At 35.9% G+C, this 25,337-nt stretch overlaps 2 protein-coding genes across 2 annotated transcripts in view; one reads left to right on the top strand and one right to left on the bottom strand.

Moving 5' to 3' along the window:
- Positions 1 to 2,354: 2,354 nt before the first annotated feature.
- On the bottom strand, positions 2,355 to 14,897 carry LOC140160539 (WW domain-binding protein 4-like). The gene is given in 9 exon segments (XM_072183779.1): positions 2,355 to 3,239; positions 5,154 to 5,305; positions 5,955 to 6,040; positions 8,182 to 8,322; positions 8,955 to 9,054; positions 10,774 to 10,869; positions 10,871 to 10,909; positions 13,074 to 13,173; positions 14,796 to 14,897. Coding segments are annotated over 8 exon segments (900 nt in total). The 5' UTR covers positions 13,149 to 13,173; positions 14,796 to 14,897; the 3' UTR covers positions 2,355 to 3,028.
- Positions 14,898 to 15,243: 346 nt separating this feature from the next.
- The window catches only part of LOC140160469 (uncharacterized), a 29,753-nt gene continuing 19,659 nt past the window's right edge, over positions 15,244 to 25,337 (top strand). Inside the window, exons 1-4 of the mRNA XM_072183705.1 lie at positions 15,244 to 15,347; positions 23,006 to 23,027; positions 23,541 to 23,701; positions 24,559 to 24,898. Of these exons, the coding sequence (XP_072039806.1) occupies positions 15,345 to 15,347; positions 23,006 to 23,027; positions 23,541 to 23,701; positions 24,559 to 24,898 (526 nt within the window). The 5' untranslated portion in view covers positions 15,244 to 15,344. The remainder of the gene's footprint in view (positions 15,348 to 23,005; positions 23,028 to 23,540; positions 23,702 to 24,558; positions 24,899 to 25,337) is intronic.

The following is a 25,337-nucleotide window of genomic DNA, read 5'->3' as shown; positions in this document are numbered from 1 at the left end:
ACTCCCTTCATTTTGGTAATCATTAATTTTATGACCCCCTATTTTTCTCTCCAAAAATTTATGAAACCCCCTCCCCCCCACTGCATTTGGGACCCTTCCTTCCGAAGAAAATGATCGCCCCGTAATTACCACAGTGAGTGTTATAATAGCCTTGAATCAATTTCAACAAAGTAGGCCAGCGACCCGCAGGCCATTTAAAAAAGGGTTGCGAACAAAACCCTTACGGAAAAAAAAAAATTATGAAGCCAGCATTATAAACATAAACATAAAAATTTAACAACCACACCTATAAATTGCGTTTTCTAAAGCTGCATCATGTATGTGAATTCAAAATTTTCTCATGCTATTCGTAATTTAGCAGTAAGGACCTTTTGCACATGTTGAAGTAATTTCAGGTAAGCTGGATGACTCAAAAAAACTTTGGCCTCACCCATCCTCCACCCCTGGATATTTTTGCTAGTGTATACCACTATAATAGTTTGCAGGTCACAACAACAAAATTTATGTTATCTAAATATAATAACAATGCTTAACCGGACGTTGCACACAGCGATGAATGGGCTCAGGCTATGCTTCCGATCTCTTTTGGTATTCTTGTCTCAGGGTATACTAATATTATGTAGAATGTAATCATTATCTGATAGTGATAACATCACAATTTTGGGTTTGAGTTTTTTTAAAATTTATTAGGCAGGTTTAAGGGATGGGGTATGAACGTTTGGACAGTATTTATTGTGGGACATAAGAGCACATCGGACATATCGAATTGCATTCTGAATACGAAGAATGTCCTTCTGATATCAAATAATTTGGATTTTTGAAATTGCAATGTAATACACATTTTATGGCAAATTATTAAAATTTATATTTTGATATTTAACAGTACTCAAGTAAACTTTATAAATCTGATGATTTATACTTAAAGTGTATGTAGGTGGATGATCACTTTGAAAATTTTGACCTTTCAGATTGAAGATATGGATTTTTTCCCAAAACACCAAAAAAAATTAGGTCTTTTTGAGAAAAAAATCCATATCTTCAATATGAAAGGTCAAAATTTTCAATTGATCGTCGGCTTTTCCTCATGTCATAAGATTTATAAAATTTACTTCGAGGACTGTTATATCAAAAATGTGAAAAATATCAAATTTTAATAATTTGTCATAAATTTCAAAAAATGAAAGTTATTTGATATCAGAAAGACATTCTTTGTATTCAGAATGCAATTCGATATGTCTGATGTGCTCTAATGTCCCACAATAAATACTGTCCAAACGTTCATTCCAGATCCCTATACACATCACTCTCCTAAGGAAGAGTTAAGGAAAGCTACAAGGAGAGTAATTTAGATTGAACATTATGTTTTGTTCTCTAATTTTGGTGAGTTATATATTCCTCTCCATACAACATCTACAGATGATCTATTGCTCTTCAGTCTAAGGAGAACCATTGGAAGCAATGACCCTCACTCTCCTTAAAAACAAACTCTGCAATCCAGTCCATTTACAACAACAAACTAACATATTGCACCATATTTATCAGCAATTCCATACAAAATTGACAAGATAAACTGTACTGTAAACGTTTGTCACACTCTGTTATTCCATATCACAGGTGCCAATGTCACAAGTTTGTTCCACATCAATGACGTAGAAAAACATAGATCGCTGAGCTTGAGCTGGTACGTTGCCGTTTCATTGACAATCACACACTGAGTAAGCCATTACGAAATGAAGGGACCTAATAAAATCAGCATCAAATGCAATTAAAATGGGAACTGAATTAATCTAGCATGTATGGTTCAATAAAATTAAATAAAGTACATGTTTTAGCATATTCAACTTTACTGTGTATAATTGTTTAATCAAATAAATGCTGAATGATAAAGGGAAGCACGCTCCTAAATCTAGTTCATTCGCCCGTTGCTATGCAGCGAATGGCGACTGAAGGCGAAATTTGGAAAAGTGGTAGAGTTGTTTAGCGTGGCAACCAGTGTTCGAATTTAGGAAAAATAAATGGTTGTCCCACGGACAACCAGATTACAATTTCTGGTTGTCCGTCTAAGTTTTTGGTTGTCCGTAGGCCTACAAATGTGACTTTTGGCTAGATTTATGGTTGTCCGGCGGACAACCGAATCAGTATTTTTGGTTGTCCGGTCGACCCTGATTTGGTAAAACGATCTAACTTGAAATTGGGACATTTTGAGATAAATCCATATCATGGGTATTGTGAGGGCGCTCTTTCCATTGGTGACATCCTAAAATCACCAACATGCCACCAAATAATGAGATTTTTATATTTTTTAAGACATTAGATTTGTTTAATAATTTATTTTATTCAAAAAGAAAAACGTCAAGTGTTCAAACTTTAAAGCTCTTTTTCTCGAAAGAGCAATTTTAATTTCAAGTTAGATCATTTTACCAAATCAGGGCCGCGGTGACTTTTTTAGTTGTCCCGGGCAACCAAAATTTCGAACGCTGGTGGCAACACTGATGAAATATCAGATTCAGGCGTGCTTGCCATTATTATTCAGCAATTTTTTGATAAAAACGATGGTATACTGGGAAATTTAATGTGTTCTAAATGAATGATTTGTTCAACTTTGTGTATCTATACACAAAATAGTAGATCTCTTGGCTATTTGGTATGATTAATGCTGCTTTTATAACAGTGTGTTATTTCATAGTGGGCAATTCAGGGTTTGATTTATAACGAACCGGCAACAAGCAGTCTTGAGCAGACGACTCATCTTTTCGGGGAGCAGGGCGCTCTATCCATTTCTACCTTGTTGTTCCACATCCAACTGAAGCGTGATCCATTAAGACATTCCATTTGAAATCCATACACCCACTACAGAAGACTTGACCTTAATCTTTCACACAGGGAGTATGTCTTTCAAATTGAGCCGGGAAATTGAGTTACCTGAATGAGCGACTCCATTTGAAGTCTACACCCCCTGTGTGAAAGATTAAAGTCATGTCTTCCATAGGGGGTGTATGGATTTCAACTGGAATAGCCTACGATTCCTTCATGCAGTCGTATCCCTCTTCCTCACATTGCCGCCAAATTTCCTTTTCTTCTTAAATCCTTCATTACTGTCCGCACTAGAATTCCCAGATAAAGAAGTCACTGTCTTCTCTTTAAATTTCAACTTTTCCCTTGGTTCATACTGGGCTGCTCGAGGCACGTATTCTTGATACACCCGCCTGTTTTCTGGTAGTTCAAGATCTACAGGTTCTCTGTGGGAAAAGAGGTGAACAAAATTGTAACTTAGAAATGATAAAAGTAGGCATCATATGTGACGTGTCATGTCAAAAGGAGACACTTTTGGGCAGGTTATCAATTTTGAGGTTTTTACATGACGTAAATAAAGAGATATTTTGCTCCACAGTGCCGTTTTCCCAAATGAAGTCGGACATTCCTAAGCAAAGATATTGAGTTCTTAAGTTATGGTATTATAAAATTGGAAATTGAGATATCGGCCTTTAAAAATATTATTGACAATGTTGAGAGTAAGAATTACCTTGAAAAATGTCTCAAAAAATACAAGATGCCAGTTATATTCCGGTCTGAAACTATCAGACAATATTGTAAACATATAATAACATCACTAATTTGTAACAAACCCAAATTGTAAAAAAATCACCCCCGGGCAGATATTTGGCTATTTCTCCATTGACGATCCTGCCCAAAAGTGTCTCCTTTTGACATGACACGTCACATATGCTATAGGAAAATATGTTGATTCTTTTTCATCGTAGAACTTTTCCACAGAGTACACGTAGAGTATACAGGGTAGGACGTAGACACCCACACGTGTTATTGCACAAATGTGAGTGGTCAGTTCTGAAAAAGTTGCAGCTGCACCATCCACCTCGTGTTGCTACCCACCAAGTAGATGTTGTATCGCGAGTTCCATGATGAACACGTAATTAGCAAATTTTTCTATAGCAAAATAGAGTCAGAGATGTAGTTGTACTATTGGGATGTGCCTGCACAATCTGGGCTATTCCAGTTGAAATCCTTCACCCCCTATGGAAGACATGACCTTAATCTCTCCCACACAGGGCATTTGAATTTCAAATGGGATTACCCGAATGGGTAATTCCATTTGAAATCTTCACTCCCTGTGTGGGAGATTAAGGTCATGTCTTCCATAGGGGGTGTGTGGATTTCAACTGGAATAGCCCATTGTGTTATTTTTGACATCCAAACCTGCAAACCATTCTTCCTATTACTAGCCAGAGTACAGAAATCAAATGAAGAAACACTGAGAGAGAGCAAATAATCATTCATGCTCATCATTAAAAAAAAACACTTGGACCTACACCTCTTTTATCCCAACATAAAAATATTTTTCAAACATTAACTGATTTTGCACACTCTAAATGACCAGACTGCTTGCATGTATAATTCCATAGACAGGAGACATTAAAGAGTGGTTCTGCTGATTTGTATCATGTACCTACCCTTCTTGTCACCTCTCATTGTGATACTCTTTGCTTATATAATTTTATTTTTTTAAATTTTTATCTTAAATGAAACAAAATGGCGTGTTGATGTTTTGTAAATATGGACTGAAGTGTAAATAATGTAAATATGGACTGGGGTGTACATATGGAATGTGATGTAATGTAAGTCATTATTTCATTCATGTTAATGCTGAGCATTGAGCAAAGCTAGCCTAGGCTTTGTTTATTACAATTGAATTTGTAATAATATTTAGTATCTTTGTGGTGTAATCCAGCAAAATCAGTCTGAAGTCAGACATATTCAATTTTCAGATTCTTATAGGATTGTAAACAGCATTTGCAAAGCTACATTTTGCATAAAACCCCATTGAATATAGACAACCAGTTCAAAAGATATGAGCAGTTTAAAAATTTCCAAAACAATAGGAAACAAAAGGAAATACTTCCATTGTTTGGCTTTATGTCAAAATCAAATATTTCTGACTTCAGACTGGTTTTGCTTGATCACATCACATTTGTGATAACATCTGTGCATCAGTTTTTTTCATTAGCCCAATCAGTATACTTAATTTCTCTAGTATAATCGGTATATTTTTGCTATATTTTATATTGTTAGTGACTTTGTCCATGTTCAAAAATAAATAATTGTTACTGAATAACCAAAATGAAATCATAGCGTACTCATATTCAACTGTCTCCCATGATCCATATGCAGCGTTTGATTTCCTCTTTTCTGGTCTCCTATCTGCAAATTCTTCTGATTTATCTTCCTCCGATGTCTTGCTTTCTTTGTCTTCCTCTTTGTCTTCATCGTCTGTGCTTGCCTCTGATTTCTGAAGGGGAAAAATAAAGAGGAAAACAATATGTGTACAATGATGTTAAAACAATGAAAATCAAACTAAGATACTTAGCTATTCCATTTGAAAAACAACCTCCCCCTGGAAGAATTTTGGAATTCCAACAAGATTCAACAGTTTTAGGTACTGCAGATCAAATAATTTTCATTCGTAGAAAGTGGAATAATGTGTGAAATGTATTATAATTCCAAACAATATTTTCTAATATCAGGCCAAATTGTGTCAAATTGCCCTGGGTTTGTTCAATTTTTCAACGCTTTCAACAGAAATTTAACATAAATCTACAAACATGTCCAGCTGGATGGAACAAAAGGGGCAAATGGAATTGAGTCAACAAGGGGGTGTGTGGATTTTAAATAGAATAGCCCAATTGGGCAACAGTCTCGCTATTGGGCTATTCCAGTTGAAATCCATACACCTCCTATAGAAGACATGACCTTAATCTCCCACACAGGGGGTGAAAATTTCAAATGAAATCAACCATTCAGGTAAACCCATTTGAAATTCACACTCCCTGTGTGGGAGATTAAGATCATGTCTTTCATAAGGGGTGTATGGATTTCAACTGGCATAGCCAAGTATAATCCACAGTTCAACCCCAGAACTTTTTAATAATCCTACTTACAGTTTCTGTATTTGCCGTGTTTGTATCTTGCTGATCCGAATATGAACTTACGCCATCAAAGTCTGGTGGTTTTTCCCACTTTGACTCTGAAAAAAAGGTTGTGAAATGCTCCACTATTATTATTATGTATTCCAAATTAAAATAAAGTGAAGAAACATGATACTATTTCAAAGTGAATCTTTGTTTATATTATTTTGATCACACTTGTTGACATCGAGTATTACTTCTTGAGAGAAATGTAAAAATAATGTGCACCAGCTGAGATGTTGATGGAGGGGAGTGTATTGGACACACGGTTGTTTGATGTGATCATTTATTAGTTTTTCAAACAAAACATCATGTACAACCCAATTTTAGGCTCAAACAGCAAATAGCGATATCATGCTAATGTATACAGATGATTTTGAGTCATTCGCAACTTTAATTTCCTCTCTTTTACAAAATTTTTCACCTATACAGCATTTTCAAAAGCTTTTTTGGATATAAAATGTGTCTATTTCTGACAAAATTGGTGGCGCCATTTATTTACTGGAAATTACTCTGTCAAGCTCTTAACACAAATAATTCCTTTTATTTTTTGATGAAATATGTTTATAAAATTTCCTTGTTGCTTGTTTCACCTATTCCATCTGCTTTAATGGCAGTATTGACCACTTACCCCTTGTAAATTAAGAAATATGATTTAGGATAAATAGCACCACCTATAGTTTGCATTTAGTTAAGGGGTACTACACTTGTGGTAAATTTAGACTATTTTTGCATTTTTCTCAAAAATAATAACACACTGGTAATAAAGTTATGTATATTATTGGGGCAAGGAATCCAATTACTACACTGAAATTTCAGTGACTCAAGACAAGTGGTTCAGCATATATGATAGAAAACAAGGTACATCCTATCGGTACCTTATTTCTTATCATAAATAACAAACCGCTTGTCTTGGGTCATTGAAATTCCAGTGTAGTAATTGATTCCTTGCCCCTATAATATACATAACTTTTGTTACCACTGTGTTATTAGTTTTTGAGAAAATGCAAAAATAGACAACAAATTTATCGAGGGGTGTAGTACCCCCTTAATAAGGAAGCCAATTCTATATACATCAAACAACTGTGATATATATCGACAATCATCAACATTCAGCACAAGTACATTCTTTAAGTTGTCCAATTTCTCAAGCAACTCCCTTTAAGTAATACAGAGGTCTTTTAATTTTTTTAATAAAAAATACATTCAAAATGTTTGAAAAAAGAAGCAACTATAAGTGCATCCACCTCCAATGTGTTGAAAAGTTGAAAGTGTTGCACATAGTACATGCAAAGTGCATGTGAATGCAATATCAACATGCACATATTTGGGGGGGCTTGGGGGGCATGAGCCCCCTGGGTAAAAGCAGGGGGCGGCCAAAACGAAGGGGCGGCGGAAGAAGGGGCAGCAAAATGAAGGGGCGGCAGAAGAAGAAGGGGCGGCAAAAAGAATTAGTAATTAAAGAAAAAAGGGCGGAAAAACTTGAAAACGTATAAAAAATTGTACTATACATCAAAATTTGTTTCTTTTAGGGCGCTAGCGCCTATAATCCTTTTTTTTTTTTTTTTCCTCTTCACTTTTTCAAACCACCAAAAAAAATTAGGTCAACCTTTTCGGGCTGTTGAGGCAAAATTGTATTTTCTTCAGCCCCCCGGGGTAGGAGCGGCCACGGTACGCCACAGATCAATACACTCTGCATATTTCTCTAACAGCTTTTCTGATTTTCTCTCATCATGAGTTCAAGATTGGACCTGTCACTTGTCATAACAGACTGATTTTTGTTTGTTTGTTACATCCTTATTCCTGAAATTAAAACTAGCGATCACTAGGCTATTCCAGTTGAAATCCATACCCCCTATGGAACACATAACCTTAATCTCCCACACAGGGGGTGTAGATTTCAAATGGAGTCACCCATTCTGGTAACTACATTTGAAATTCACACTCTCTGTGTTGAAATATTAATGACATGTCTTCCATAGGGGTGTATGGATTTCAACTGAATACAAAAAGTAAAACTATCTTTTTTCTCCCCCATCTGTGTTTAAAAAAACTATAGTTGGGCAGGGAAAACACTTTTTTACAGACAAAAAAGATGAGTGGACTAGCAGGTTTTTAGGGTGGGCCAGGATTCAATTCAAGCCAATTTTGAATAAAAATTATGGCATGCCAACATTTTTAAGACTCTACAGCCTTTTACCTTGTGTTACGCTATTCCAATAATACACATGTCCCTCAGGTGTTGTCCCCTCATACCACACTGGACCTTGCTCTTGCTGCTCTGTACTACTCCCTGAAGCTGCATTATGGTCGGTTTCACTTTGCTCTGCTTTCTTTGCATCTATTGAGAAAGAGAGAAAAAAATTATAAATCCAAAGTACGATCAGTTTCTATCTATCTGCTTCAGCTTGGCTGTACTGGTAGAATCTATATTATACAACCTATTCCCTCTTCATACAGGATTCTCCAGCCATCTTGTTGCAAGGCTGCGTGGTAGGCTATAATAGGCATGGAGCTTTACTGGATAACATTATGTGATGTAATCAAGCTAAATGAGTCTGATTGCGATCAAAATCAATTTCAGTTTCATTACATGGCCCATTCCCAGAAACTCATCATAATTAGACTTGCAGTTCTAGTGATATGGTCATTTTAGTGTTGCTCAGAACAATAACATACAATTTAACAAAGGAAGTTGAATACTATTCTTCCCAACATTGAACTATACATATAACAAATTCAGATACATGTCAAATAACCTGCTTCTTTTCATTGTCTTGTGAAATTAGCACACTCTGCTCATAACACCATCTATATGACATTTAACATCATAATTATGGCCCTGGTCAAATATAGTCCAATAATATTCTAAATATGTCTCCCTGGGACCTAAAACCTTAAAAATCAAGCACCTGATTGAAGTTCAGCATTTGTTTGACACCTTCAGACAACAGCTTAGTTTTTTTCACTCACCGGCTTCAGCCTGTGCTGCAGCTTTAGCCTGTACAGCTTTATATTTGGCAGACAAAACTGGATCATTGTCAATATCCTGTTGGAACTTCTTCAGTGCATCCTGTAATTATATAGATAGAAAAAATGTGACAAAAAATGTTTCTATTTGGTGAAACATTACAAGACCTCAAGTCCAATACTCAGTGGCACAAGTATGCAATACTGTATATTGTGCATACTATAAGCAACAAACTCAAAAAAAAGAAAGATTGCAGCTAATTTACCATCTGAAATCTACAGATATGGAGAATATTTTTTGAAGTTTTGGAATGATTTTAGATTCACTTTATCTGGAGGAAAAAACATTAAACTCAACCAACAGAGCCACTACAAGTCTGGCATATTTCATTACATAAAGTTTTAAAACATACTGTATAGTGGAATATTTTTGCTGGGTTAATTTTTTGTCATGCGGCTGTCTGTTCAACCGTGAAAAGCGCGAAAAATTAAACCCCTGCAACATTAAACCTCCTCTATTTACAGGTTCAACTTTTCAACTTCTGCTTTGCAAATTGATTTAATTTCAGATGGTACTACACCTCCTGATAAATTTTGTGACTAATTTTGCATTTTGCAAAAATAACTACACACTGGTAACAAAAGTTATATAAACATCTCAAAAAAAGTAACTAACCCCCCTTAAATAATGGCCATTATACAGAAACGGGTGTTGGAAGCAGAATTTATTTCTGCACATTTTGACACCTTGCTTGTAGCAATTGTCTAAATATTGAAGTACATTTAAAGCTGCAGTAAATTTTATTGACTTGTATTCAGTATAATGGAAGGAAATCTGTGTAATGTTATCTGAATGTTTTTGTATTGTTGTAATTGCAACTTTTAAATCTGGACCCTACTACATTAAATTGACCAGTGTTTTATTGTTTTCTGGGCTATCGTATCAAATGAAGTGTCAAAATGCGCAAAAATAAATTCTGCTTCCAACAAATTTTACAGATTTGTAATAAAATAGTCTGTTTTGGAATAATGGCCATTGAGATATTTATTATAGGGGCAAGGAATCCAATTACTTCACTGAAATTTCAGTGATTCAAGACAAGTGGTTCATTATGTTAAGAAATGAGGTACATTCTAGAGGTACCTCTTTTCTTATCATAATCATCCTTAATCATAACATACCACTTGTCTTGAGTCACTGAAATTCCAGTGTAGTAACTGAATTCTTTGCCCCTATAATATACATAACGTTTGTTTAATACCAGTGTGTTATTATTGTTTGAGAAAAATGCAAAAATAGTCACAAATTTATCAAGGGGTGTAGTACCACCTTAATAGACTGATATCTGTGATTCTGCATATGAAAAACCAAACTTGGTAAACTTCCAATCGGTAATTGTGAGGCCTAGGGTTCAATTCCTGCTGAGTCCTGGTTTATTCACTCTCTCAATTCACTGTGATGATATTAGATTGCCTGTGCCCCATAAAGTCAACTAGAATTATGTGGTTCTGGTTGGTAACTAAGGTGTGTAAAAAACAAAGGTTTGTGAATATAAATAATATGCAAATAAGTTCATTAATATTCATAAATATTCAAATAACATGACACAAAACTATACAGCACATCAGGCTACCACATACTATCACAATGCCAAGTTTGAATTTGATTAATTATTATGTTTTAGCTGCAGAGTGGATTAATGAAAATGTAGGCAAAATATGCAAATGAGCTCATTAATATTCATAAATATTCAAATAACATGACACAACTATTACAGCACATCAGGTTTGACTGTTTTCCTGCCAAGCAACATATAATCACCTCTTCCATTTTCTTGAGTGTTTCAGCGAGTGCCTCCTGCTGTTTATATTTCTCCTGGCCTTGCTTTCGTAGCTCTGCAATCTTTTTTTTTTTTTTTTTCTTTATGTCGTTTTCCTCTCTCATGAAAGTCTATACTCTGAAAGAAAGAAAAAGAAAAATGTTTCCATGCTTTAAAGTCAAATCAAAACTTTTAAATTAGAGCTTTATTTCCTGCTGAAGCTAAACCAATCAATGAAATGTGTACCATTATACTGGGGATGTGCTGCAAATAAGGGTAGCATTTTCGGCCTTGTGGTATATAATTGGTCCCTTTTTCTTGCAAATTTTGGTATAAGGATGGGTCCTTTTTTTTCAAAATTTTCTCAATTTTTTTTGGAAAATAGCCCAATTTTGCCTCCTTGTAGCTAAAAATAGTTGGGAAAAGTTGTAAAAATTAAGACAATTTGTGTTAAATTTGGCTGAAAATTTTGGTATATCGATGGTCCATATTTCTTGAAAAATGGGTATTGATGGGTCCACTTTCAAGTTCTCAGCAGCACACCCCTACCCAAACCAAACTCGAGTACCCCCAGACCAATTTAAATGTATGTCACAGTCCCTGGGGGCCCCTGTCCCCACCAAGTAAGTGACCACATAACAGGTTATAAGTGATTCAAATCTGGGTCCTGATGAGGCTGCTTTAGTTGCCGAAAAACAGGATGTCCCTCACAGTCACATTCATACTTGAGACTATGTGGGCAAACGCAGTCAAGTGTAATTATGCAAACTGCAAGTCCCAGCAGGCGATATACCAAGTCTTGGCCCTGAGTCTGCCCTATTTAAATATTGAGAAATAGCATGCCCCTCATATATCCCTCAAAATGTTAGTATCCTTACAGTGTTAGTGAAAGGAAATTTGATACAATTTGATGTAGGAAGTATTGATTTGGGTACTAGGTCCCAACGTAACAGTATTTCCCCCTTCTGTATTTGGGCCTCATACAATAGTCCAAAGTATTAATTAATTTAGTCAAATTCCTTTCAACTCTGTAAAACCGATATCTTGACTTAGAGATGGAATTTGCCCTACTTTAATTAAAAGAAAATTAATTAATTAATTTCCTGATCCTGGAACCTCTGTATTCCAAAGGGAGAGTCCTAGCCAGGGTTCAAGCGTTTTAATGTGTCATTGCGCCCTGGACGCAAAAAAAATTTTAAAACGGGTAAATATGGACGCACTGAATTTCTAAATCCAAGAGGTTAGGGAGTCCAAAAAATCTCAACTGGACGCATCCAAATCGCAGCCTGATTTACTGTGTAGAAATAAAAATCCTCCCCATTTAACAATGTTAACTGTTTATTTACATAAATGTGTCATTAATTTTCAAAACCGGCCACAAAAAGTCGTTGTTTTTCGGAAAATCCAAGGCTGGGCGCCGGTCAATTTTCAGTTCATATTGTTGCCGGTCATTATTTTAGCCTTCCAAAACTTTCAGAAAGTCCGGCATTCTAGGCCCCAAATTGCATAATATTCACATCATTTTTCAAACAACTGAAGCCCTAAAATGGTGAAATATGGACTAATTTACAATAATTAATAACACAGTAATACTGATTTGTGAAGTAGAATTTACAGTAACTTCAGCCCTGTTGGCCGTATCGCGAACTTTATGAGATCGAGTCCACCATCTTGGATTTTATGTAAATACAAATATACTGCCCTCTATCAGGCAGTATAGGCAGCAGGCGGTAGGCATCGAATATATATAGATAATATAAATTGAAATAAAATAATTAAATTAAATTAAATTAAATTAAATTAAATTAAATAATTTAATTTAATTTAATTTAAATCAAAAACTCACTTTTTTGGTACTTTCAATTTTTTTTTCTTTCAATTTTTAAAGATTTTGGAGTTTTGGACCCTTTGTTTTTAGGTTTGGACGCCCTGTTTTCAGACTAAAGGTGGGGTTAAGGGGTCCAAATAGCTTCCACTGGACCCCCTGTTTTAACCAGGCACCGCTAACCCTGGTCCTAGCCACTAGGGTACAGAGGGATGTGTTGCCAAGGCTGCATTTTTTGTAATCTATTTTACACCCTATTATTATGAGCTAGGATATGAGTATTCAATAGACCAGGGTGGCTATGTTGCATGAATTATAAATTCAATATTAATCTAATTTGGATTCTTGAGACTAACATATGAAGCTGCTAGTGCTACCCCCTTTATTCCTCAAGTCTTTCGTACGCATGGGATGGTAACCTGACCTGACCATGAACTCAATCTATTTCATTCTCCCCAAGACCATCCCACTTCTTACAGGTTTGTTATCTGCTATCCAGCAATCGCAGAAATCGCAGTGTTTACGTGGTTGAGATTTCCAATAGTCCGCCATGGTTGATCATTGATATTTTGATGTCCTGTAAATGGAATATATATTCAAATGAGAACAAAATGATACAGGTTAAAAAAACCATTTAACAAACTGAAACTGGCTATTCATACAACCGTTACAATTGTGAATAAGATTACAGTACTTTTCCAGGCCTTGTCTTTTGAGGCGAGTGAGAGTGATCACTCGCCATCACTCACCTAAAATGAAGCTGAGGAGGACTTTTTATCACTCGCCTACATTTGGTGTAATATTAATACAAGTGATTAAAATCACTCGCCTACAGCTCAGCCTGGCAAGTTTTGAGGAAAGTGATTTGTCACTCGCCAGCATTTTCAAAACACAAGGCCCGCTTTTCTACACAATGCATTGTAAAGTCAGGTATTGAAAGGTCAGGTTGTAATTGACCCTAAAGTTGCAAATATCTGCCATATAGGTGACCCCGGAGTGACGTCACAAGCCGTTGACAACAAATCCGATTCAGAAGTCAAATTTGTAGTTTTCTGTGGTTTGTCCCTTTTCAAATCGGCCAAAATACTACCATTTCTATAACTTCTCGACATGGGGCCTCCAGCCAACAACAAAAATAAAGACTCTCCTCTACATGTCCATGTGTTCAGCTTCACATAAAATGCAATTTTCACCAAGTATTTTACCGAAATCGGCCGAGAAATTTGCTCGATTCGAGGTCAAAACAGAATGTAAACAACTGAATGAGCTCTGCTACAAGTCTTCACCTAGTCGCTCAGCTGCACGATCAATTGTGGGTTGAAAAGCGTAAGTGTAGCCGACTGTAGCGTCATGTAAAATAAGTACCCGGATGACCGGGGTGACCTATAGAAGCATTACGCCCACTGCGTTCATGCCATTCTATATCAATACACAGTGACAGTGATATGAGTTAAATTATATTTTCCGCCTTATAAGCCGAACAAAGGAGTATTTAGTGATCCTAGCATCCTCTTTTTATGACTTTTTCAGTAGATCTCCATGAAAAAGGCCTATTCCCAAAATTTCAGTTGATTCCGATTTTGCGTAACTTGCGAGTTATGCATGATTAATTGATTATGTGTATTACACTGCTCCATACCATATTATAGACAATGTGTTGTAATTTCGTTCTGGTATACCAGAACGAAATTCAAATTTCATGATATCTTTGCTAAATGAATTAATCTGCAAGAATTTTTTTGTACATAAACATTATGTAGTCAGAGGTTTCCAGTGGTCAATATAAAAATCTCAACTATTTTTGAGAAAAGTGGGGATGATGCTGTGTGGATCACGAAATGCCTTAAAGTACAGGGCATGCTAGCAGCTGGCATGGGCCAGCCTAATGGCTGGAAAACTTCACCCTATAAAGACCAAACTATTCTACTAGAATCTTCAATCTAGATATCAAAGAAAGTCTAACATTCTACAAGTACAAATCTACAATCTACGTGTGGACATGGTGGAAGACATTTGATATACATTGAAGAACGGCATGAAATCAAATTGAACATGAGTCATGATGATGTTGAAATTGAAAGGCTAATAAAAGTCTTTATTTTAACCAACAACTGTAGGGCTATGTTTATAGCAAGTTTGGATAGGTCACTTTCTGCTGCTTAATTCTGATCCCAAGAATACAAACTACAGTAAGCTTACCAAAATAATCGCGATCACCAAACCTGTTTACAAATTGTGCGGCTGCTAAACCTTTAACTTTTGCCGGTTTTCGTATATGGAACCACTAAGCACAGAAAGGGTGGCTAAATTCAATAAACCGGGAACCTAATATACACTCAATTAACCAGCTGATACCGATTTTGTCTAAAAGGCAACTTTTCATTGGTTATTTTATCTGAGCAAATTAATCAACTTAAGAAAAAATGCATTTTATTTTTGTTTTAAATGTTGTTCATTTTACTTTTCTTGATTTATTATTAGAAAAAGTAACACATTCTGTCTCTTATTATGCTGTCAAATTAAATATATTAATTTTCTTGGCAAAAAGCATGGACGATGTACAACCAATGGTGGCCTTTCTTCTTTGCATAATTTCCCTTTGCACCTGCGCACATCAATAATGATGTTGATATTTACTTCACCCACTGGCCGTCGAAGTGTGAGGAAATTTTCACCATGTAGTGGCAACTTTAGTTGCAGTTTTTGGCACTGATTAGCCTTGTTGAACTAAGACAAGCTGAGGAAAAAATGGTGAGTATTATAACCCATCAAATAACCCGTTTTAGGGATCGATTCTTGCTTTGAACAGTATTTAAATTTTGCCGAAACATGATGGACCCGAACTTGAAAAGTTTGCACGATCGCTCTCAATTACCATCACAATGACGTTGCACGTACGCTAAGATTTCACGATTTTACCCATTTAAAGTGGGATTTCCCCTCTGTAAATTGCATCATTTGCAAAAGCATGAATATAATCATTTAAGTAACTCTTTTTAATGGAAGAGTATAACGTGGCACCCGATTCTAACTTTTAAAGTCCAATGTCTGTGCATGCAGTATTTTTTTCTTGAGTCATCTCAGCTTGCATGCTTGAAGATCAAGTTGAATCAATGTCTCAGACTTCATGACTTGAGACTTTTATGAAAAAAAATCTGAACAATTGATTTATTTTAAGAGATTTTAATCCAGCCAAAAAAAAAGAATTATCAATCAACTTCAACAACAGTCTCTTTGATTGAGAGCAGTTAAACTTTGGAATAATCTTCCTGTTAGATTGAGTCAAGTTGAAAAACACTTTGAAAATGTAGACACAGCTGCTGGAATGCCCGGTGTCACGGTCATTGTCATGAGTCTATGTAGGTATACCAGGCAAACTTTAGTCATGGAAGAAAGAGATAAGAAGGAACCACAACGAACGCATTCACTTTGTCCACTCCCTTTACCGACATTTAGTTGACATTGTTATTCATGAGGATTTACTTTGATCAATACCCGCGTTAAATAGGTGATTGGTATTGTATTCCATGTATTTGCATGTCTTCTGGAGCGTGTGTGAAGGATGATTTGAACTAATGACCTTCCGTGCAAGCACCCTATAGGATTTTCTCTGGTGACGTGATGGCCTACATCTTTTTCTTCCATTTTGCCCAATTTTTCCGAACTTTGATGATTTTTTTCTCAGAGTTGGCAGTCTTTGGCACTAAAACGAGTTAGTTAGTTACGATTATACACATATAAACTATTAAATTAAACAGGTTTTATGTACCGGACTCAACCGGAACATTGTGCATTATTTAAGAACATTTTACATCTATTTTTCATCGAAAAAAGTCACCAAAATCTTACGTTATTTGCTAAAGATGAAACTCAGCAAAAAAACGGCCGATTTTGATTACCTTTTCGATGTTTTATAGGCCATTTTCTACACAACACGATCAAGAAAACAGGTTGACTGTAGATCCCAAAACAAAGCTACTATACATGTTCAGAGCATCAGTGAAATTCCATAATCTTACTTCTGGGTAGCGTTTGTTTGTTCGTGGATGGGTTTGTTATACATTTTTCCAGTAATGATTTCGCCAAGCATCGATCGCGGTAAATGGATTATACATGAAAGGAAGTACCATTGATAGCTTTTCTTTTCATGCGTCAATAGATAAGCGGATTAAAACTTGGCCGATCGAAGTCGTTGTGGTTCCTTCTCATCTCTTTCTTCCATGCTTTAGTTAAGGGGGTACTACACCCCTGCCAAAAATTTTGCTTATTTTTGCATTTTTCTCATAAATTATAGCGCACTGGTGACAAGTAAGATGTATATTATATGGGCAAGGTCTACAACTACTGCACTGGAAATTTTATCTCAACACAGGCAACAGTTACAGTCAAAAATGAGGGAAAACCAATATTTGATCAATAAATCAATAACTACTTGCCTTGAGTTGCTGAATTTTCAGTGCAGTAGTAGTCCTTGCCCCTTTAATATACATATCTTACTTGTCACCAATATGCTATAATTTTTGAGAAAAATGCAAAAATAGGCACAAAATTGGCCAGGGGTGTAGTACCCCCTTAACACATTTGCTAGTCAGCGAAATTCGCCAAGACCTGGGACCAAACACAATACATATTTACATAGAAATTTCAATTTTTTTCAAGAACAGGTCGGTCAAGGAAACCTACATAAATATGTTTTCTATACTTCACTTGACCCAAATATGTGATTTTTTATTATGGTGATGAGACACTCACACATGGAATTTTAGAGGGATTTTGATAGCAGTTCCATTAAAAAAAGCTGCTATCATCATGAGACTAAGATCTAGAAACACCCCCGTAATGCTGTTTTGGGAAATTTTGCTAGCAGAATGTTTTTGATGAAAGTCGATCTTTGAAAAGATGTAACTTTGCCACGGAAAGTGCTATATGACAAAAAAAGGTTTTCAGTTTTGGCTTTCTACAAGGGTTTTAATTTGATATATAAAATGATGCAGTTTGATGGCAAATTTAAATTCACCTGGCATACCTAGTCTATGTCATGTGTCCCGCTATGTGTACGCATGATCGTTCCCAATTTCGAGAAAAAGGGGCTATTTTTAAACTATGTTCGACTAGTGATGTGGTCGACATGCCTTATGTCGACATAATGTCGACGTCGGCACGTATGCCGACATGTCGACATCAAAAAATCATGTCGACAAAAAAATTTTTTTTTTTTTTTTTTTTTTTTAGTTTTCAAAAAATAATTTTGGCCAGAAAAGCAAGTTATAGGCCCAAACTGACTTGTTATTCAAGGTTGGAAACCAGAGAAATACTGCTACTAAAAAAAAAAAAAAAATGCCAATTTTTTTACAAAGTTGATGAACTTGTACATTTTGATTACCTTTGCTTCTATTGAACAGTCAGGGACACATTGAATTAGTATGCATTGCTAGCTGTTCAATAGAAACAAAAGTAATTAAAATGTACAACTTTTTACAACTTTGTAAAAAAAAATTGGCATTTTTTTTTTTTTTTTTGAGTAGCAGTATTTCTCTGGTTTCCAACCTTTAATAACAAGTCAGTTTGGGCCTATAACTTGCTTTTCTGACCAAAAATATTTTTTGAAAATTTAAATTTTTTTTTTTTTTTTTTTTTTAGAATTTTTTTTATGTCGACACACTGTCGACGTCGGTATACGAATTATATCGACATGTCGACAATAAAAAAACGGTGCCGACCACATCACTATGTTCGACATTGTTCAATTGTTAAATTAAAAAATAGGGTTGTTTTGACGACTGTGTACTTGAAATTAAAAAATAGCGTATATTTTTGTGAATCTGAGAATGTTGAAATCCCAAGAAATCTTACCATTTCTTGCTCAATTTACTCCCGGATTTCAAGTTTTGTAAACTTTTGTGCCTTCCTAATATTCAGCAACTCACTCAGTTTGTTTCTGGGTTTGTTTCAACCGATTACATCCCTAGGGACTTCCCAGTTTGGCCGCTGTGTTCTTTGGTGTGTGTTCTTGAAATGTTAAAAAAGGGTGCTTTTGTAAAAGTGTACTTGAAATGCAAAAAATAGGGGTAATTTTCAAGGCTAATTTGTACCCGTTTTTGTGTAAAATAGGGGTAACAAATGCTGAAAATGTTCTTGAAACCGCGCAAAATAGGGGGGTATTTTTGACTTTGGGAATGATCATGCGTTACGCCTTTGCATAGGCAGTGACAACATACCGGGCTGGAATGAAAGCAAAGTGTGATGTGAATTTGGAATTGCCTTTCATGCTTGTCTGACTTGGTACTGTCCAACACTCACAATAATGATGCAAAAGAATGTCAACTGGATATGTTTTGGTAGCCCCAGGTTCTTGCCGCACATGTACATGTATGTGAAACTTTATCAGCAGTTTTATTAGTGTGGCAATTACATTTAGTGTAAGTCCTAAACAATGTTAACCAGGATGTTAACTTCTACACTGTATTACTAGCCATAAGGCCAAGTTAATTTAATAATATGTATCGTCCCCTCCTCACCGAGTTTTGGAGATTTTCAGATATTTTTTTTTTCTTATTTGCTCCCTTACATTGTTTCTGAAATTGTTGTGAAGCAAAAACATACTTTTACAGAAGTTCTTGGTTATACATCATAAATGCATTGCAAACACTTTCTTCAAGCTAGGGGGTAAGGTTTTGGGGAATTAACATAAAATATTTGGGGCCTGACCGTTTTTTATGATATTAACGTTGACAAAGCCTTTGCAATTACAATTTTACATGGAAATGAAAGGTCAATTTGTAACAAATTAAATAATAATACGGGCCTCCCTCACCAATAAGCAATTAGTTTTTAACCAATGAGGTGGAGCGTTTTAGCTGCGTTGGACTTGTCTCTGTTATGTTAGTGTTTTTAGTACAAACCTAATTTAACAATACAAAATATTGATATAGGCCTAGTGTTATAAAATAGTCCAAAAACAAATCAGCAGTTAATGAAGAAGTGATTTCCGATATACTGTCAGTAGCAATTAGAAAAATTTATTATTTTTAAGATTTTTGTTTATTAATACACATGTCTAGGGAAATTGAAATTACAAACTAGAAACAACAGTAAATTTTACTTCGTGAACTGACAGTTGAATCATCCCCGATCAATGGAAAAATGGGAGCAATTTTAGTGATGAAATATCGACACAATTGCACTTGAAATGCGAAGTACTACTGAGAATTATGTTGGGAACGTGTATAGTAACAAATTGGTAGGTCATGTTATGTGGAAAGTGGTATTTGAGGGTATGCTTATTGAAGCAGTCAGTGGCCTATTGTATTAAGTATACTGTGTTATTTACATGTTTATTTACAAACTACGGTACATTCAGATATGAAAGGACACTAGCTACGAATGCGAGGGCATCCGTGAGCAAATTCGTAGCTAGTGTTTCTCGAGCAAGACTGATGTGAAGTTTATTACCCAGGTAATTCATAGCCATCACAATTCAACTCCTTAAAAGGGCATTTCGTGATCCACAGCCTCATCCCCCCACTTTTCTCAAAAAAAGTTGAGATTTTTATATCACTGGAAACCTCTGGCTACATAATGTTTATGTACAAAACTTTTCTTGCAGATTAATTCGTTTAGCAAAGATATCGTGAAATTTGAACGCATTGTCTATGGAGCAGTGTAATACACATAATCATGCATAACTCGCGAACGCAAAATCGGTTTTAACTGTAATTTTGGGAATAGTTTTTTTTCGTGGATATCTAATGAAAAATGGCATAAATAGAGGATGCTAGGATCACGAAATACTCCTTTAATTTACAAAATAACAAAATTTTATTCACTGCAAATTCTCTGTGGATCAGATAATGCAGAATTGGATTCCGACGCACTTACAGTGTCGCACAGACAGGTTGTAAATTTATGGCCATCCATTTAGGCCTATGTAATTACGCTCCATTGAACAAGTATGTACACATAACTAATCTGTACATGTATGTATGTCAGGTTGTTATATAGTACAGCAGTGGATGTCCTCAAATTAGTTTCAGATTTCATTAAGGGGGTACTACACCCCTGCCCAATTTTATGCCTATTTTTGCATTTTTCTCAACAATTTATAGCGCATTGGTGACAAGTAAGATGTGTATATTATAGGGGCAAGGACTACAACTACTGCAATGGACATTTTATTTCAGCACAGACAACAATTGTGGAGTTACAGTCAAAAATGAGGGAAAACCAATATTTGATCAATAAATCAATAACTACTTGCTTTGAGTTGCTGAATTTTCAGTGCATTAGTTGTAGTCCTTGCCCCTATAATGTACATATCTTACTTGTCACCAATGCGCTATAATATTTGAGAAAAATGTAAAAATAGGCACAAAATTGGCCATGGGTGTAGTACCCCCTTAACTATAACTTGCTGATGATGGCATTATCAATGATCTTATGAGCAACACCAGCCTTTCCTTGCTGTATATTTTCTTATAAGACTGAAGGATTGTACCTGTACATGAAGAGGCGGTCCTTGACGAGACAAGATTTTCTCTTCATCTCTCATCTCACGGTCTGACTCACTTCCTCCTCATGTCCAATCTCTTTGGCTGCCAGATTTCTAGGCTTTGTTATGCATCAATTTGTTTCTTTGTACAATGTATAGAGTGATTACAAACCAAGGAAGATTTTTTCCTGGTATTTATTGGAATATTTTGTTCTAGTATCTGTTTTCATCTTTTCCTCATCTCAACATGTCCCATTGCACTGCTGAACTTCAAAATGTTTGCAGATAGTACATGTAGTCATCACAGGCTAAATTTTGTGTTTGATTTTGTTCACTCTTGAGTCTTGCATCCCCCATTGAGCTGTCCAAACTTAACTGGAGTGGCATAGATTTCTTTTTGACATGGGGGGGATGGAGTTGGAAAAAATTCTTGAAGTATAGTCAATCCAGCACCTTTTGGCGACAGAATAAGTTTATGGTACCATTGCGCGCGAAGCGTGCAAAAAATTTTGCTATTTTGAAGCTAAACTGATCAAATATGGTGTAAAAGTAGAAGATATGCGCGCAAAGTGCACAAAAATTTGTACTTTTGGGGCTAAAATGGGCAAATATGAGGTAAATTTGGTCAGAAACCCATTATCAGGCATTCACATTGGGGGGGATGATTGTCAGGACCATCCCCCTGGCAAAGTCACACTCTACAATACATTTAGTCCTAGTAATCTGGTATGACTGTTTCATGAAGATAGTCATCAGGACTCCTCATAGTTATTTCATACAACTAGACAATTAAAATTTACCTTGAATGCAGCTGTATCGAAAATTGACTGTTTTCAATTGATGGTTTTCTTTATTGATGCTATTGTTGCAATGACAAGCTGTATACAACTGATGTTTTCTGCTGCTTAGCAAAGTTGTCAGATCTTTAAAAAAGTGGTGCAAATTGCTTCTCATCTCTGTTTATGGTTTTGCCCCGCTTCTTTATGGTGCGCCAGTTCCGTAATCCATCTTCTGTATCTGTTTCTCCCGTTGCCTATGATCCTAGCCTCCTCACAGTCAATAACATTAAATATTGATTTCTACGGGAATTCTACCGCATCATCCACGTGATCTGGGACAAAAGCCTAGTTTAAACCTGCATTTAGCTTGTGAACACACAGCACAAAAGTGTTCCAATTATGAAGTCGTCTCATTGGCTCTGTTAGAGAAACATATATGTAGGCTTAGAGACAAAACGCAATCTCGCATTTCACGCCGTGAATCTCGCTTTTTAGTGCTTTTCTCGCTTTTAAAACTTTCATTTCTACCACGAAAATCTATTTCTGTGGCGCATGGTTGCAGAATTCGACAACCATTACAACTGACATGACTGATAAGCTTTAAGTTTGACCCGATTTTCCAGCCTGATTTTGCAAAAACGATCCATTTTCTGGCAAATCCAAGCAACATTACAAGTGATATTCTTTATTTACTACACAAATCATTCAGTATATTGACCTTTTAAGCTGATTTATGAGGAAATATTTGTGTATTTTTGGTCACTCGCCGGCGTCAGTTATGCTCAAGCAATGCAATGGTTAAATTCAGAAATAGAGGGCAGTATTTTATTTATTTTATTGATTAATTGATTTTTTGATTTTTGCCAATTTGGGGCATAAATCTTGCTTTTTCTCGCATTTTGCTGTTGCCATCTCGCATTTTTGGTCAAAAAATTGTGTTTTTTCTCTAAGCCTACATATATGCATTTCAGTTGAAGTAATTTTGGAGCCTTTCTTGCTCCATTCATCTTGCTTTTAAAAGTTCATACATACATGTAGTTTGATGGTAGGCCTATATAATAGAAAGACGAATTTAAATATTTATGCATAAAATGTTAATAATCATTCTCATTTTGTTTGTTTTTCTGGTTTCTTCCATACAGGATCCCAGGTCAAGTGAGCCGGGTAAGCTTTCTCCCATACATAAGTAATAAAAAAAATACCTGAAGTTCTTGACCAATTTGTTAGTCTATTTTAAGTCTATTGGGTAAATTCTTGGAAATAGATTTAAAGGTGTGTGCATACATGTATGTTAGAATTAGAAAACAACCAAAGGTCATCCAAGGTCAAAGTTCATCATTGAGATCAAACTGAAATTAGCTTTGATTTTACTAACCTAGTGGAAGTATTCATGAGGATGAAGAGAATAGTTGATGACTGAAATTTTAGATATATGTTCACTTGTAACAACTTGCACAAGTCAAAGTCATTTTTATATTGCACAAGCAGTGTTGTAACAATGCTTTAGTGCAAAGGACAGGCTAAAGATAGTCTCAAGGGTTAGATGTTTCAGCTCAAACGTCACATTTCCAGTTGTGAATACTCAATTCAGACGAGGGCACAGCAACACCTGTGCTCCTATGAACAGAACCTTTTTTTGCGCCAAACCTGTAAAGTCTTATAATTTTGATGTTTCAGACTGGGACTCCATGGATGAGGATGAAGGGTTGGCTCCAAGGTTGTTTGGGCGGCAGAAATCACTGGTAGATGAAGGCATGAAAGGCGTTGCTGACCCTCTGCTGAGCCAGGAGCCGGCTAGTGTGCTCCCATCATATGCCAGCCTTATGGATACAGATGTGGTGAGTATAGTGTCTCTCTTTCTTGGATGATAAAGTTGCATGAGTTACATGTATTACAGTATACACCAGGCACAAAAAGAAACTCGTCAGTTATATTCATCCTTGCTGTTCAATAACTGGATAATTTTGGAATATTCTGAAATATACATTTTGTTAATTGGACTTTGCTTTCTCATTTTGACACCCTGTTAGTGAAAAGCGAACAAGAATTGACCAAGATATGCGCCTCCAAAGCCTCAAACCCCAAAATCAAAAGTTGCATTTTCAACGATTTTCAATGGGAACGCATCGTTGTATTGGACACAAGCACCACGGTCCAATCAATAAAGCACACAGTGTAACAGGCACAATTGAATCGTTAAAATTGCAACTTTTCATTTTGAGGTTTGAGAGTTTGATCAATTCTTTCTCAATGTTCACTAACAGGGTGTCAAATGAGAAAGAAAGGTCCAATTAACAAAATGTATATTTCAGAATAATCCAAAATTATCAAGTTATTGAACAGCAAGGATGAATATAACTGACGAGTTTCTTTTTTGTGCCTGGTGTATTTTAATTGCACCCAAGGCCAAGAAAAATGTGTTTGCCCTCCACGACCAACCAAAAAAAAACACAAACATCTCGGCGCTTTTTTTTTTTATTTGTTTTTCTTTTCTTTTTTGACACTTTTGTACATTTTTTGACACTTTTGTACATTTTTAGTTCCGACGACCTTACAATCAACTTAAAATACATCAAGTGCAAGGCTGCAAATAAATTGACTACGGGCCTTGTTTTGCTCCCATTACTTGCCCATTGAGATGATAACTCTGAGAATTATGACGTACAAATTGCATCCTTTTCTTTTCTTTTTTCAGGGCCAAGATTTCTCGGAAGACAAACTCATGAATTCGGGCAACTTGTACAGTCTGTACCTGCTGAATTCCGACTCAACGGTGGACGACTTTAGCTTAACAAATGGTTTTGCATCACCTCTGATACCAGAAGACCAAGGAGTACGGATCAAAAAGGAAATATCGGATGACGAGGAGGAGATCGATGTGGAGAATGACACTTGCAAGAATGAGGCAGCAGCCGTATCTCCTAGGAAGAGAAAAGCTTCATCAGTTTCCAGTCCACCGCAGGAAAATGGACAGAAGCCATCTGATGCCTTATTTGAAGGGATGCCCTTTTACGAGCTTCAAGGCAAAGAATTTGGTGAGTTCTGCTGGGATACAAGTCTAATTTAAAATTATACTTCAACACTACTTGATTATTACTTACCGGGAGCACTTTTTAGGAACTTCTTGTCGTCAGCAGATGTTGTTAGCTGTGATGTTTCCTTGGAAACGACTAGAGACCAACCGTTTCCTTGGAAACGACTAGAGACCAACCTTATCAGATGACGTCACACTAGGTGATGTCATCGAAGTTGAAAAATTCCTTCCCCTGTCTTGCTGGGCTAACAACATCAGGATGTCAGAGCTAAGTTCAGCTAACAGCATCAGCTGATGACGAGGAAGTTCCTTGGTAAGCGAAACAAACAAGTAGTGTTGAAGTATAATTTTAAATTACTATCATTTTATTACCACAATCTTTGCAATTCTATATATTCATTCTGTTTTTTTCTAGTTCATTATTTTCAAGTAGCAGTGAA

This window comes from Amphiura filiformis, chromosome 9, assembly GCF_039555335.1.
Source record: "Amphiura filiformis chromosome 9, Afil_fr2py, whole genome shotgun sequence".
Taxonomy (NCBI): domain Eukaryota; kingdom Metazoa; phylum Echinodermata; class Ophiuroidea; order Amphilepidida; family Amphiuridae; genus Amphiura; species Amphiura filiformis.
Note: the sequence above shows the minus strand (reverse complement) of the source record. Positions and strands in the feature narration are given on the sequence as shown.